At 44.4% G+C, this 16,100-nt stretch overlaps 1 protein-coding gene across 1 annotated transcript in view; it reads right to left on the bottom strand.

Moving 5' to 3' along the window:
• Positions 1–15,745, bottom strand: part of Gna13 (G protein subunit alpha 13) — a 41,945-nt gene extending 26,200 nt beyond the window's left edge. Inside the window, exons 1-2 of the mRNA XM_059272028.1 lie at positions 15,288–15,745; positions 12,829–13,055 (exon numbers count right to left, since the gene is read on the bottom strand). Coding sequence (XP_059128011.1) covers positions 12,829–13,055; positions 15,288–15,570 — 510 coding nt within the window. The 5' untranslated portion in view covers positions 15,571–15,745. The remainder of the gene's footprint in view (positions 1–12,828; positions 13,056–15,287) is intronic.
• Positions 15,746–16,100: the final 355 nt, after the last annotated feature.

The raw sequence follows: 16,100 nt of genomic DNA, 5'->3' as shown, positions 1-16,100 counted from the left end.
TTCAAATACTGCCGAATGTGCAAATTAGCTCAAAATGTATCTGGTCACATCAGTTCCTGTCTCCAAGTCACGATCTGGCTAATTCTGTTAGCATGAGAGGCAGAAAAGCATGGGCCTGAGTACCAGCCAGACATGGGCTGTGGAGCCCAGCAGCCTTGGGTCTGAATCATGAACAACTCCCTGCTTTCTCTCTCTGAGGCCCGCCGTCCTGTCTCAGCTAAAAAGCAGCTGCTGACAGGGCAGAGAAGAGGAGCCCAAACCCTGCCAACGGCCACTGCCTGTTCTCCTCCCTCCAGGACTGAGAACTACCAGGCCGGCAAACCATCAATCCACTGGAGCTCCTAGGGTCTCCTCTGGGCCCACAGCATACTACGTACAGCAAGTACTCTGCAAGCTTGATGAAGACCTGAAGGGCATCAGGTATATACATACTGAGCACATTACTGCCCTCACCTCTCTAAATGGAAGTGACCACATGTAAAACACTCAAGTACAGTCAGTATTCACAGGTTCCACATCTCCAGCTCCAACCAACCTCAGTCTGAAAATATCGGGAACCAAGTTTCCATCTGGAGCCATGCACGGTGGCACACAGAGGACTACACATTAGAGGTCAGCCTAGACTGCACAGCAAAGCAAGAACTGCATGTGCACTGAACACATACTCTTTTCTTCTTGTCATTATTTCTGAAACAATAGCGCACAATAGCTACTTACATAGCATGCCACTGTATGAGGCGTTATTAGTCTGCCAGCGGTAACTTAAAGCACATGGCAGGTTGTACTTAGGTTAGATGCAAATATTACACCATTTTATACCAGAGACTGCACATTAAGATTATGCTATCCCAGGGGGTTACCAGACCCAAGGACATGAAGGGACAGCTGGAAAAAAAAAGAGAGAGAGAGAGAGAGAGAGAGAGAGAGAGAGAGAGAGAGAGAGAGAGAGAGAAACTTCTCTGTGTTTATTTAGCATAAAAATGATTTTGAGACCTTGTTCTCTCATGTGTCCCAAGCTGGCCTTGAACTTGTGGTTACATCTCTGAGGATGAGAACTGATCCTCCTGCCACTACTCATAAGTGCTAAGATTACAGGTATTACATTACCAGGCCCAGTTGATGTGGTGCTAGCAGTCAAAGTCTAGGCTGTGAGCATACTAGGCAAGCCCTTTACCAACTAAGCTATACCCACAGCCCTTATCTAGCCTATTAACTCATTTTTAACTCCTAAGTGCAATGCAAAGATATTGGTTAATACAAATACTTTAAAAAGGTCTGAAAAGCACAACTTGCTAAGGCAGGTGGTTGAAAGTGCTGCAGAAGGGAAATGAGAGGAATCAGGCTGACTTCAGTGAGTCTTCTCCACTTCCGCACCGCTCTTCCCTCCTCAGGCACTTCCAGTCTGGCCTCTCCCTCCCCATGTCACCTGCCAGCCAGAACCTTCCTGCTGCCAGCTCCTTGCTAACCACATTCCTGCAGCATTTCTTCTCTTAAAAAAAATGTATTTAGCTTGTTTTCAGACACGGTCTTACTATGTAACTAGGTGACTTCAAACAAGCAATCCTCCTGCCTCAATCTCCCAAGTGCTGCGCCAGTACATTCCAGGGCACCTCTCCTTTTCATGGTGATTTCTGCCTCTGAACATTCTCCAAAGATGCCAAGGTTCCTTAACACTCTTCTATGAGCGGCCTTCTGTTTGTATACCTTATACTCCGAGAAATCACGTACAATGCAAACCAAGAGTTCACACACTTCTCCTCCAGCCCCAAACTCTATCCTGGATCCAGACTCCAGGGTCAAAGCCCGCAGTGTCTCACCCACCTGGAGGCACTGCTCCTCCTGCAGCTCTCCCAGCCAGACTGCTGCACTCAGGACAGACCCGGTAGCAAGGCTCTCCAGACAACAGCCTCCAAGTCTTGCCCGAAGTCCTCTGGTGGCTTCCCACCGCATTCAGAAACCCCCAACTCCTCAGTATGGACTACAGGCCGGATAGCAGCCAGCTGTCACCAGCCTCCTCCATCTGGTCAGGCCCCCTGCCTGCTCTGCCCTCAACAACATTGAACAAGTTTTCTGATAAGCAACAAGTTTTTCCAGCTTCACACACGGGCTCCTTCTGCCTGGTGAACTCTTCCCCCCTCCCCCCTGCCTGGCTGACACTTTCTCATCCAGCATGTCTTAAATAAATGTCACCTCCTTGAACCAAATTCTTGGTGTCTTGATTCTTCTTAATCATTTCATTTGGCGCACCGATCATATGTATAATTATATATGCCTGCCTATTTACCATAGTTAACTCCAATTAACATCTGCGACCAACACAGAGATTGTTTCTATTTGGTTCCCTAACAAACAAGTCTGCAAAAAGATACCTGCCTCAACAATGGGTGTGCAATGGCATGTGACTGATACCTGCCCCATCAATGAGTGTGCAACGGCACATGACCGCATGGCTGCCAGGTGTGCCCACAGAACTGTTAGGAACCTGCACCCTGCTCTCCTGTTACCCAAGGCTTTCCTCTCCTCATCGTTTCTTTCACATTTGATTTTTATTTTCCACATCTGAGGCGAGGGAAAAAAACAGATTATAATGAAACTAGACAATTAAAAGTAATAACTCTGTATCTTAATACCCGTGCACACAAACAACACACATAAATCAGACATAAACATATTCCTATAAAAATTTAATTGCTATAAAATAAAACTTTTAAATCAGATTATCATATACTAAAGTTAAAGCCAAAGGAAATAGTTTTACTGAGAACATGGCAAATTAGCAATAGTTAAATGTAGCAAGTCATTTCTGTAGCAAAATTTCTAACTGAATAGGCTAAATCCCATCATCCACTTCAGACTTGCGTAAGTATGTGGCTTTGAACTCAGGGCCTTCCACATACCAGGCAAATGCCCATCTTTCAACATTTTTATTAGGATAACTAGTATCTTGCACCTTTATATAGAATTTAATTACTTGGGTTTATCAAAATTAATAAAAAAAATGAAACGTGGAAAGCACCATGCCCATATTTTTTATCTGAAGTCCGCCCATGCCCATGACCTCACTCATCAGATGTACTACAGCAGTTAGCAGGGTAATCACAAGAAAACCACCCCCAGCAATGTGGAAAACGTGGGCAGCTGCTGTCATTAGTAACGTCCACAAATCTTTTACTTAACAGAGAATGGACAACAAGCTACACATCCTTCAGTCTGAAGGCTAAGCAAAAAATCACAGGATAATAGAAGATGACAGATTCTCTGCGGAATTTCTACCCTACTTAACATAAAAACACTTTTAAGTTGGGAGAGCACACCTGCAGGTCCAGTTCCTGGACACCGACGCAGGAGGACTCTAAGTTCAAGACTGTTCAAACTTGGAAACAATTTAAGTACCATGTGTGGTGACCCGCACCTGTAATCCAACATAGGGGAGACTGAGGTAGGAGGATAGCTGTGAATCTAAGGGCAACCTGGGCTACATAGCGAGCTCCAGTCGAGTCTGTACTACAGAGGAAGACCCTGTCTCAAAAGGAAATGTAGTGAGATTCTGTCTCAAAGTAGAATAAAAAGCACTTGGGAGCCAGGCACAGTAGCTGAGGGAGGTTTACAAGTTCTAGGCCAGGCTGAGCCAGAGTAAGACCCTTTCTCAAAAAGCAGAACAAACAGTGCCGGGCGGTGGTGGCGCACGCCTTTTTTTTTTTTTTTTTTTTTTTTTTTTTTTTTTTTTGGTTTTTCGAGACAGGGTTTCTCTGTGTAGCTTTGCGCCTTTCCTGGGACTCACTTGGTAGCCCAGGCTGGCCTCGAACTCACAGAGATCCACCTGCCTCTGCCTCCCAAGTGCTGGGATTAAAGGCGTGCGCCACCACCGCCCGGCGGCGCACGCCTTTAATCCCAGCACTCGGGAGGCAGAGCCAGGTGGATCTCTGTGAGTTCGAGGCCAGCCTGGGCTACCAAGTGAGTCCCAGGAAAGGCGCAAAGCTACACAAAGAAACCCTGTCTCGAAAAACAAAAACAAAAACAAAAACAAAAACAAAAAAAATTAAAAAGCAGAACAAACAAACAAAAAAGCACCAAGCATGTAGTTTGGGGTAGAGCACTTTGTCCACTATGCTCAATGCTTAGGTTCAAGCCTTAGTACCACGATAGATAGATGATGGATGGATGGATGGATGGATGGATGGATGGAGGTAGGTAGGTAGGCAGGTAGATAAGATAGACAGACAGACAGACAGACAGGTGAGGTCTAGAGAGACGGCTCAGCAATCAGGAACATTGTCTGCTCTTCCGAAAGACCCAAGTTTGATTCCCATCAACACAAGTTGGCTCACAACCACCTGTAACTCCAGTTTTAGGAGATCTAATACCCTTTTCTGGCCTCCAAGGGCACCAGGCAAGCATGTGCTACAAAGACATACATGCAGGTAAACCCCCCATATGAATGAATAAATATCAGGTGTGGTGGTACATGTCTATATTCCCATCACTTGAGACATAGAGTCAGGAAGATTAGTTCAAGAACATCCTTGGCTACACAGTTCAAGGTCCTACGTGAAAACAAACAGAGCAGGGAGGTAGAGACAGAAGGAATTCACAGAAGAAAAATTGTAGTTACTTAGGAAAGATAGCTTAGTGGTTAAAAGCACTCTCTGCTCTCCTAGGTTCAATTCTCAGCACCTACATGGTGACTAATAACTATCCAGAACTTGTATCCCAGATCTGATACCCTATTTTGGCCTTCATGTACACTGCATATAAGTGGGCACCAACATACATGCAGGCAAGACACTCATAAACACTTTTTTGTTGTTGTTGTTGTTGTTGTTGTTTTTTAAGTTATTCAGCCAGGCAGTGGTGGTGCACACCTTTAATCCTAGCACTAGGGAGGCAGAGGCAGGCGGATCTCTGTGAGTTCGAAGCCACCCTGGGCTACAGAGCGAGATACAGGAAGGCACCAAAACTACATGGAGAAAGCCTGTCTTGAAAAAAAAAGTTATTCAAAGACCAGAAAACGGTACCCCAGGGTGTTAAAAAACAAAAGTCCCCTACTCTACTTATTCATTTCAGCTCTTTTTCTTCTTAAAAAAGAAATGCTCTAACTAAATATAATTACAAACTAAATATAATTGCTCTGGTTCAAAGAACCCAAAGGCCTTTGGGGATGTAAAGACAGGATGAGTTTTGTTTATTAGTACTGTTGGGGTTTTTTTGTTGTTCTTGTTGTTGTTGGGTTTTGTTTTGTTTTTTTTTTTAAGAAGGTTTTTCTTCATAGCCCTGGCTGTGCCAGAACTCACTCTGTAGACCAGGCTGGCCTTGAACTCAAAGATCCACCTGCCTCTGCCTTCTGAGTACTGGGATAAAAGGTGTGCACCAACACAGGCCAGCTATTAATACTGTTTTTAAATGCTACAATCAATAGCTGTTTTCTTTTTCTTTAGGGAGAACAAATGTGAAATCTGTTTTTCTTTATCAAGACAAAGTAGAAATTCTCAATTAAACTAATTGGGTTTTTTTAGTTATTTTTGTACAAAATGCTAAGTTTATCTCACAAAAAGCAATATAAAACTATTTTTAACACTGAGTACTAAAAAATTAAGGATGCAAGGAATTTTTTTTTTTTAGCCTTGGAAATAAAGGCTAATTACCCTCTGTAATCTGGGAACTCAGGGGACCTCTGCCAAGTCACAGGCAGGGAAATGGCATGGCAGGAAGGGTACACTCTGTGTGTGTGGACGGGCCATAGAGAGGGGACAGGGACAAAGGGGAAGAGAGAGAAAGCATCCAGCGGGATGGCCACCCGCACCTGTGCCAAAGACCACCTCGGCACACTTCCAGCAGGGAACGGGGATTTGAGCCCTTCTCCCTACACAGCTAAAGCTTTCAGGAACAAGGTTTCCAAACTACATAACTCTGGCTAGAAATGCCACTGTGAAAATGGGATCATGGTGTGTCAGTCCACCGAATATCTATACAATGCTTTATTATTTAAGTCATCTTTATTTTCAATACTGGTTGAGTATCTAAAATGTGAAACCTTCCGAACACCAACTTTTAAAGCACTGACATGATGGCACAAGTGGAAAATTCCATGCCTGGCATCATGTGACAAGCCTCAGTCAAAACACAAGCACACTGAAAAACTACACAGTTACCTTCACTATATATGCACACAAAGTATGTATGAGGTATAGGTGACGTTCATATGTAGGCTTGAGTTTCATCCCTTACTGTATGTATGCAAATATTTGAAAAGATGGAAAATCTGAAACACCAAACATGTCTGATCCCAAGAATTTCAGAAAAGGGATATTCAACCTGAATTACATTTGGTTCTTTAGGATTAAAGAATTTATTTTTAAAACCATTCACAAATATGTACCCAATGGCAGTTCACAACTGCCTATAACTTGAGTTTCAGGGGATCCAATGTCCTCTTCTGATATCTGTGGGCACCTATGTGTATGTTGTACATACAATTTGTACATAAACTCACACAGGCACACATAAATATTTTATCTGAAAATGAAGCAAAGTGCTATTAAAAGGCAGCAAGAGCCAATGCACCAAAGAGCACTTCAGTTCCTCTGGATGTGTGATCCTCTTGGAAATTACACTGTGTACCAAGAATGTAAGTTAGACATTCTATTTCATTCAGAATTCAGGACTGTTATATTAGCAATTAAGTTCAGAAGAGTAAATCCAATCAAAGCTTACAGTACTTCTTTCGACAGCTACTTATGTGCACATGGCATATAAGGAATATTAATAATATTACTGAAAACGCCAGGCATCACGCTAATGTCATATATGGATCATCCTATGTAATCCTCACAACAGACAATAGATCCCATAGTCATCTGTATTTTATAGTCACTGAAACCAATTGAGAGAGGCTGAGGGACTTGTCCTAGCTCACATCTAGACTGACAGCCAGGGAAGACTCTGGTTGACTAGCCACCTTGCTCTATTTTTAGTCCACCAGCCAGCAACCACCTCAAAAAGTATGGGATCACGTTAAAACCTATGTAAAAATGTCTCATTCTTTGAAAGAGGTTAACTTTTTACAGGTATGGGAAAGAAAAGCATAACCAAGTACACAGGTCTGACTACTTGGACCATAAAGCAAAATAAAACAACAGAGAAATTCTACCCAAGGGATCTACGTCCATCACAGACACAATAAGGATGAAAAAGTTCACCCACTGCACTGATTTTAAAATCTTGAATTGGGCATGGTACAATAAGCCTGTACTCCCTGCACTCAGGAATCTGAGCAAGAGGATCACAGGGAACCCCAAACAAACGAACCAAAATTTGGATGCAGTTTTCCAAAAGAAGAGCAATTAACTGTGAAAAATTAACTACCGTCACTATGATATAGCACCAACTTTAGCCAAGTCCACTAAAGTCCAGTTCTCAAAACTATTTCCTTGATCTCTATCAGCCCACTCTAATACAGCTCTGCTCCTGTGGCTGTAACAAATTCTTTTAAAAAGCAGTATCTTGTAAAAAAGATAAGCTCATAATATAGACAGAGTTTAAAGGTACCAATGGCCAGAACTAAGAATGAAGTATGTTCAAACAAGGAAATAAAAGTGACTGTAGATAAACAGAAATACAATTTTTAAAATTAGGTCATTTCAGACCGATACACAAATTTGTAACAAGCAGCAATCTGGGATGCTCATGCACACACAGTATGGGCACATAAAGTCTCTACATGAGAAGCATGTCAGGAGTAAATAGCCCATTCTGATATTCCTCTCTCCAAAGCAAAAGCAAATCTGGGAAACAGACACAAGACAGGCAGTAGGTAATCTTCAGTGACACTTCCAGAGAAGATAGCACCTTGGATGAGGATTCCTGCCACAGTGAGCTTCGAGGAAGGGAAGTCTCAAGCTGAGCCTGCCAAGATAAACTATGCACCCAATGAACCACTCAAAGTAGGCAAGCTTGCTATCTACGTCAGGTAAGAGTACTTCTATCCTAGCTGTAAGTTAGTTGACAAAGAAAAAAGAATAAACAGAACATTATGAACACTCAGAGTGCAAAAACGGACATGTGAAGATCACTGCAATGCCAAACATTAACAAAACCTTCCACACACTCAAAGCAATGCACTAGAACTCAATAGAGGTATGCTAGTTATTTGGGGAAAAGGGAATCTAAAAAGGCTGGAAACGAGAGGAAAGACATTGTTCCAGGGACATAATGCTTAAATGCTTGCAGAAGGGTTCAGTGGCAGGGCAAGGAGTGACGGGCCAGGGGTGAGCAGACAGGACTCCCACTCTGCAGTCTACTATCATTTACTAGGTCTGGGAACCAAAGTATCAAGAAGCCTGTGCCCAGGCCTCATTCTTTTTCCATCTATGAGCTGAGGACAACAGCAAGTAGCTTGTCACTGTTTGCTGCTGAGGAATCAGGGGATAATATATGCAACAGTGATTGGAAAAATACCAAGCAATTGTCCCAAACATTAGGGTACTAAACAGGGACTATAGTTATCAGCACTATTAACTCTCTAGAAAAATAACAGACACCCCCAACTTGTTTAAGCTGCAGCCTATTTGTAAAGGGAGAATGGGAACAGTCCATCCAGGAAGTGCTTGGGCTGTTGTTTTCTTTAAAGTGAGCTCATAAACTTTTGTCCTGGATTAGATCCACACACGAAGTAGAATTCTGAAACTAAAGCCCAATTATAACTAACCTAGTCATAGTGAGACTACTTTATTGCTCCATTGCTTTCCTATTTAATAAACACATTAGCAATAGCACCAATCACTTCCCAGTAACTGTTTTCTGTCAGAGGTGAAAGACACTATTGAAGGCACTGTACTCCCCTTTAAAGTGTCAAGTGCTCAGGCATCCCCTGGGGTCTCTGGCTCTCTTCCCCTGACTCTGTCCAGAGTCTCAAACACAGCCCTTGAACTTCTACGCAGCCAAGCTGGTTTCCAATTCAAGATCCTTCTGCTTCAGCCTGGCCTCAATCACCTTTTGAAGCGAACCCAAATTTGTGTTAAGGAATCATCAAAAGACTCAAATGGTATTCTATTTCCAATATGGGCTGCAGTGCAAACAAAAAACTTTACCATTCAAAACTGAAGTTCCTAGTTTTACTTAGTTGACACTCAGCTCCTTTTTACAGACCACTCATGAAGCAAAATAGTTACTTTGCTACATAGGTTGCAGGAGAATCTGTCTCCACCAATACCCGTATCATAGTTACTTTGCTACATAGGTTGCAGGAGAATCTGTCTCCACCAATACCCTATCAGCTTAGAGAAGTGAAGCTACCATCAAGCACAAACTGTCCTAGCTGAGCAGGAAAACTCAAGTCGCACTGAAGGGACAATGAATGATGAACAAGAATAGTTTTGATTTCAAGAGCTGCAAAGGCAGACTGGCCATACAGGAAGCTGTACTAATGCTGACCAAGTTAAACTGTTTACAGAAACTAGGAAGCTGTCCCCTGTCACACACCCTGTCCTGTCCTCTGTGGCCAGTCTTGCTTATACTGCTTAACTGTAACTGTAAATTGAACTAAGAGACTAGTAGGCGGTGACTCCCGGGCATGTTGTCAGTCTGTATTGCCAGCTGTATCCCATCCAGCCAGTCCTCCACACAGCCAACCTCACCTAGGCAGTCATCCACATTACCAGACGCCCTAGTCACCGTCATCTTACAAGTTTTTCAAAGGACAAGATCTGTCACAAGCACAGTGGTAGGTGGCCAGGAACTGACAGCCAAGGTAAAGTGTAAGTAGCTAAAAAGAGACCACTTCTTCCAACAAATCACCCTCGACATGCTAGCTTACAACTGGACAGGCACCTGATAATTGGGCAATATGATGCTGAAATGTTTCTTTTCCACATAAGCTACTTATTTAACCCACAATGGAAACTAACCAGAAAAGGAAATGTTTGATGTGAGAATTTTAAGAAAAATCATATTAGCACCCAAAATTACAATATCGCTACCCTTACCCCTTGTCTGAAAATCAAAAGGCACTCACTCGTTTCAGACAAAATGTAAGATATGAAAGCGTCTCTAAAAATGTCAGTGATTTTTCTCATTTTAATTTGCAGTAAGAAGTCTAATATTATCAACCACTGCTTGAAATTAAAAACTTTCATCCATAACTCCAGTTCTAGGAAATCCAATATCCTCCTCTGACCTCCACAGGCACTAAGCATATATGCAGGCAAAATAAACATAAAATAATGTTTTTTAATTAATTAAAAAACATTTAAAATCTGATTATACCATTAGCTCCAAATGAAGGAAAAACCCTGGCAGAAGAATTATATAAAGAGAGCTAGGGAAGTGGAAAATCAGAACACATGGGAATTAAGAGGTTATAGGGTATGTCCAGCTGCCTATCAATTATACTGTTGAAATCATGGGTAAGCTAGCTGGAGCCTTTCCCCACAACAAGAAGTAAAGCCAGAGGAAACTAGCAGGTCTCTCTGAGTAACTCAGGCTGTTCCAACAAGATTTCTTCTGGAGTCTAAGGGGAACACCGAACAATGCAGAAAGAAAGAAGGAGCCAAGTGCATCAAAAGTCACAGAAGAGAAAAGACAGCACCTGGGATCTGCTGTGTGGGGGTAAGGCGCTGACAGTGACTGGGGAAGAGTTTAAATAAGCGGTGTGCTTTCTCAGTGCCAAACACCACAGCCCATTCAAAAATACAATAACCAAGTCCCTACCATGGGCCAGATACCACTGCCAGTGCTGGAAATACACTCAGGGTAGAGAAATCCTTGCCTCTAGTTTACTAGTAGATCTCACTTTATTCTCTTTTCTCTACTTTTAATCAGAAAAAAAAAAAGTTATTTCTGGAACGCGCCTTTCCCTGTCATTGACAGCATTCTTCTGCTGAAACACTAGCTGCCTCAAGTCAAGAATACACAGGTCTTCATCCTGTTTGCTCTTGGTTAAACAAAATATATACATGCACCCTTCTTAACAATGACACAGACCCCGATACGAGAGGAAGATGTGAAAGTCCGGACTCAAAATCTGTCGGTGGCATCCTAGACAGGCCTAGAACAAATGGAGAAGTTTCCTTCCACAGGGAACTTTCAGACACACTGTTGTTCATTTATTCATTCAGGGTGTACTGATTGCTGACTATGTAGTGGGTTGTTTTTTCGCTGGCCTTGGGAAGATAAACATCTGAGAAAACAGTGGAAAGCGTGTCTACTGAGAAAATTAACCAGGAAAGAGAATAAGCTGCCTTAAACAGGAGGGTGGCAGAAGACAGCAATGAGAAGGGATGAGAAGGGATATGTGGAGCTCGAGCAAGTCTGCAGAAAATACAATCACAACAGGGACCAAACGTCAAAGCTAACCAGAAATCTGGTGACTCCATGAATGTCATGTATCAAGTTAAATTCAGATGCTCAATACAAGAACTTGAAACGATGCATACATGAAAGAACTGTACTAGCCAGCATATGACATAGGATATACTAAGGACATAAGACATGGGTTTTGTAAAAAGATATCATAAACCTTTCTTGTAACTTTTCTAGAACAGTCTAGACTGTTACTGACCACAGACTGTACCAAGGAAGACTGGTGGCTATACATCCTTGTACACCCACACCCATGGGGATCACTTGGACGTTAGTGACATCATCAAACAATTTCCTAAGCAGTTGTACTCTGAACTGTCACTTTAATTCTATTCCAGGGAAGCACTTCAGATCTGAACTATCTCTAAACTGCACACTGGCTACATTGCCACTGCTGATGGACCCTTTCTGGAATTTGGCAAACAAAACCAAACACAATCAAAGTGCTCACAATTAAATTACAAAACATTAGGTTAAAAATTCTGTCTCAATTCTTGGTTTTGTATTTTGTTTTTTAAGTTAGAGCCTTGCTGTGTCACCCAGGCTGGCCTGGGACTTGTGATTCTTCTGCTGCTGGTTTATAAGGAGCTAAGAGTACAGGCATGAGCCACCAAGCCCCCCTTGTGTATCTTTATCCTTGGGTCCCTCTTCCCTACCCTTCGTAGTGCATAAAGGCTATGAAGTATTTTATAATCTGTTTTAAGATAAAGGAGGAAAAACAAATGAAATGATTTCCCATATGAAACAAGAACACAAAAATAGTATTTTGTTTCTTATAAAATATTTTATAGAGTATTTACTGCTAAAGAGTTTAGTCTCTCGCCTGGGCATAGGGACTCATGCCTGTAATCCTATCACTTAGGAGGCAGAGAAATGAGGGTCACTGTAAGTTTAAGGCCAGCCTGGTCTACAGAGCAAGGAGGAAAAAAGGCTCCAATCTCTCTCTATCAAACTCATCTCTGTCATAAAATAAGTGCCTCAAAGGCTAACTGGCACATGTGAACCGCCAGACTCACTGGATTCTTATTCTAAAAAGAGAAAGGCCATCAGAAAGTCATTACGACCTTCCTTTCTAACCAGTAAACTAGCTTCATAAATCTATGGAGTTGACCTTGTTTTTTAATCTTGGTTAGTAAAAAGCACACACACAGCAAACCAAGGATCTGAGGCTATGTTTCTGAACTAATAGATTACACTGTGGAAGTCTGTAAGAGTGTGCTAGACCAGACATTACAAAAAGTCATTTAACAAAAGTGCCCTTCGGAGCTAGGGTGGCTCAGGAGGTAAAGGCCCTTGCCACTAAGCCTGAAGACCTGCGCTTTATGCCTACATGCTAGAGGAGAGCCAACTCCCACAGACTGTCCTCTGACATCCACATATGTGTTATAGTATGCAGATGCCCCCCACATAAACAAAAACACAACAAACAAACAAAAATAAACAACATTTTAGAGAAGTGAATGAATGTCTTACCAGTTGGAATTCCCGGCGCCGGTCGTAGGCATTCTGTATACCGCTGTCGTCCCACAAGGCCTTTATAGCAGGAAGATACTGCAAAAATACTCGAGTTTCCACCATCCCCTGGGCAGCCATGGGGGCCCGGGTATCAAATGCCATCAGCTTGTCTCCATGGAGCTGGTTTTTGTTATCTCCCCAGGGAATATGAAGCTTCTCTCGGGCATCTACCAGTACTCTCATACCTTTGTTGAAAAAGAAAAAAAAAAAATGTGAGGAAGAGTCATTAATATACCATCAGAATCTTTCACCCCAGTGTCATTCAGTATTGGTTCCTTAATTTTTTTTAGCTATTACAGAACCCCTACTTCCAAAATGGAGACAAAAAATCAAAACAGAACCATTATCTTCTCAGAGGTTTAAAAAAATGATTGTTCTGTTTTAAAAACTTGGAAAGTAAATATCAGTAACAAAAATCACTCTCTCAGAAGGGTTTCAATACGCTGCGATTCATAAAATCATTTCTGGAGTGGAAGTCAGTCAAAACCAGAGACGGAAAAAAGAAATAATCCTGCCCGGCCTGAAGTCCAGGCTGAAGACAGCCTGGCACACGCATTTGCTGTGTTCAGAGTCCTTCAGCTCCTACCCACACTGTCTTCAGGACACACTTGGACTCAAAGCTTCCCGAGCCCATGGCACAAATCAGTGCAGCACCCCGTTGGCTTTACAGTTACCTAAGAGGAGGACAAGTGCAAAATGATACCCAGAGGCTCCCGCTGACACAGGTCAGTTCAAACTCAACACTGTCAATAAACTGTTACTCTGTCTGTATTAGGAAGTCATTTCTTTAGATACGTGAAAAAACTGTTTTGCTTTCAATTTTCGGGCCACACCAATTCAAGAAAAGACGACGCCTAGTTAGACTTGATCACACAATAATGCTCAAAGTAATTCTTAGGCCCAGTGTATATCAAAAACCAGGTGTTTACCTTCAGTGAATACTTGAGTCTATTCATTAACATAATTCTTTAAGTTCAACTGCATCAGGATACAAAGGTACCTTCAATTATGGACTAGCAAGGTACAGTTTACAGCCTTCGAAGAGACCTTAATTAGTTTTGTGCTAAACATTAAGGCAGACTAAATACAACCATCTTTTACAGTTTAACTGCAGAGGTACAAGGCTAAGAGCCATGGGCTGTGAGCTCTTGGCCTAGCCTTCTACTCTCACTGCCCTACAATGCGCCCCTCTCCAGTTTTTCCCATTTGAAATCCTGAAAGAGGAGGAGGGGGGAGCCATGAAGGGGTTTGTTTTATGCACTTCCTGAACAACAACAAAACCCACTTTAAAAAAAAAAAGCCACATAACAACCTGAAAAGACCTACAATCTTAAAGTCCCAGATAAAACAGGGTGACTCCTTAATCACTCAAAACATCGGGCACTGTGCCTCAATTCTGACAATGTCTTTTATGTAGAAGACACTTGACACTAAAGAAAAAATACGAAAGGTGACATTTTAAATGACAAAATAAAGGCCACCTCCACGACTTCTTTGAATGCTAAGAAAAAAAACTTCATGTGTTTTTCACTGAGGAACAATACTTTAATTTTAAAATACTGTCAAACAGAATTTGTAAAGTCCATGATCCAACCCAACACATACTCACTATCACTAACTTCTGTACGGTCTCCTATGACTTTTAAGCCAGAGTCTTGGTAGTTAAACATACATTCATTTAAGTATTAGAAATGATGCCTTTTTTCCCTCCTGTCTCGAGTTATTGAAAAAAAAAAAAAAGTGTGCAACATGTTGAACTGTGATTACAAACATCCTGTAGCACTGAGGCGATAAAACCACTCGCGTTAGTATTTTTTAAAATAGGCTTTCCTGATGCCAGTTCAGTATACGCGACACCCTTGAGTTTCATACTCTTGCCCCCAAAGGCCTCAGAGGCTGTCACTCTATGCCCTTGACAAGAGTCTCAGGGAAAAAAAAAAAAGTTTCCTCATTGCGACGGTTCCAGAACTTGCTTAACTCAAGAGGTGGCCTGGGAAGGCAAGAGCTGGAAGGGCATCCGACCCGGTTACTAGGGTCACCCACCAGGGACAGGAAGATGCGGGAAGGACCTGGGGCTGCTGATGGGTGGTCTTGTCTGTCGCCCTGCTGCCCGGAGTCACCCTGCTCGCCGCACTTCCCTCTCGGAGGGGGCGAGGCCAGCGGCGGGTACGGGGCCGACCGTGACCCTCACTGGGGTAGCACGGGGGACAGCGGGGCGTCCCGGATCTCAGGGACCAGGGCACAGCGGCGCACAGGACGGTGCCCGAGGCGCGCCCACCCGCTCGCTCGCTCGCTCGCCCGTCCGATCTGGTCCGGTCCGGTCTCCTCAGACTTGGGACCGGCGGGTGAGGGCGGTGCCCGGCTCCGCTCCCCCGGGGTCCCCGGGGTCCCCCGAGCCCCCCGGCCGCGCTCCGCACCTTTGATCACGTTGCTATAGATGGTGGGGCGGAACTCCTCGCGCGCGCGCTGGTCGAAGTCCTGGCCGTGGATGATCCGCATCTGCTTCAGGAAGGTGGACTTGCCGCTCTCGCCCGCACCCAGCAGCAGGATCTTCACCAGCCGCTTCACGTAGGTCTTCTCCCGCGACAGGCATTTGTCGATCTCCTTGGACTTGCGCTGCTGCTCGGCCTCGCCGTTCGTCAACACGCAGCCCGGGAAGCACACGGACAGCACGGAGCGCGACGGCAGGAAGTCCGCCATCTTGCCGCCGCCGCCGCCTCGGCGGGCCCCTGCGGCTCCTCCACCTCCTCCTCCGGCAGCGAGTGGCTCCGGCAAGGCGGCTGGAGGGCGGGGAGCGCAGCGGCGGCCCGAGCGCGCCCGGGGAGGGAGGGAGGGAACCCGAGGACTGACTCGCCAGGGCGGGCCGCGCTGGCCGGGGGAGGGTGGGTGGGAGGGAGGGAGGGAAGGAGGGCGGGCCCAGGGAGGGGCGGCGGCCCTCTGGGCATGCGCGCGCCCGCTGCCCGCCCGGGAGCGCGCACGCAGGCACGCCGCGCTGGGGAGGCTGCGGCCGGGAGCGCGCGCGCGGAGAGCGGCGGGGCCCGGGGTCACGTGGGCCGGGCTGGGCGCGCGCCTGCGGATCCAGAGTTTCTGTTTCCCTTTAGTGCAGCGGCTTCCCGGATCCCCGAGGCGAGTAACCCCATCCCGACACCATTCTCTTTACCGGCTCCTTCACTCAACAGTTCCCACTGCCCTTTCCATAGTTACTCGCCCGCCGCCTGTTGTCACCTCTA

This window comes from Peromyscus eremicus, chromosome 8a (assembly GCF_949786415.1).
Source record: "Peromyscus eremicus chromosome 8a, PerEre_H2_v1, whole genome shotgun sequence".
NCBI lineage: Eukaryota > Metazoa > Chordata > Mammalia > Rodentia > Cricetidae > Peromyscus > Peromyscus eremicus.
Note: the sequence above shows the minus strand (reverse complement) of the source record. Positions and strands in the feature narration are given on the sequence as shown.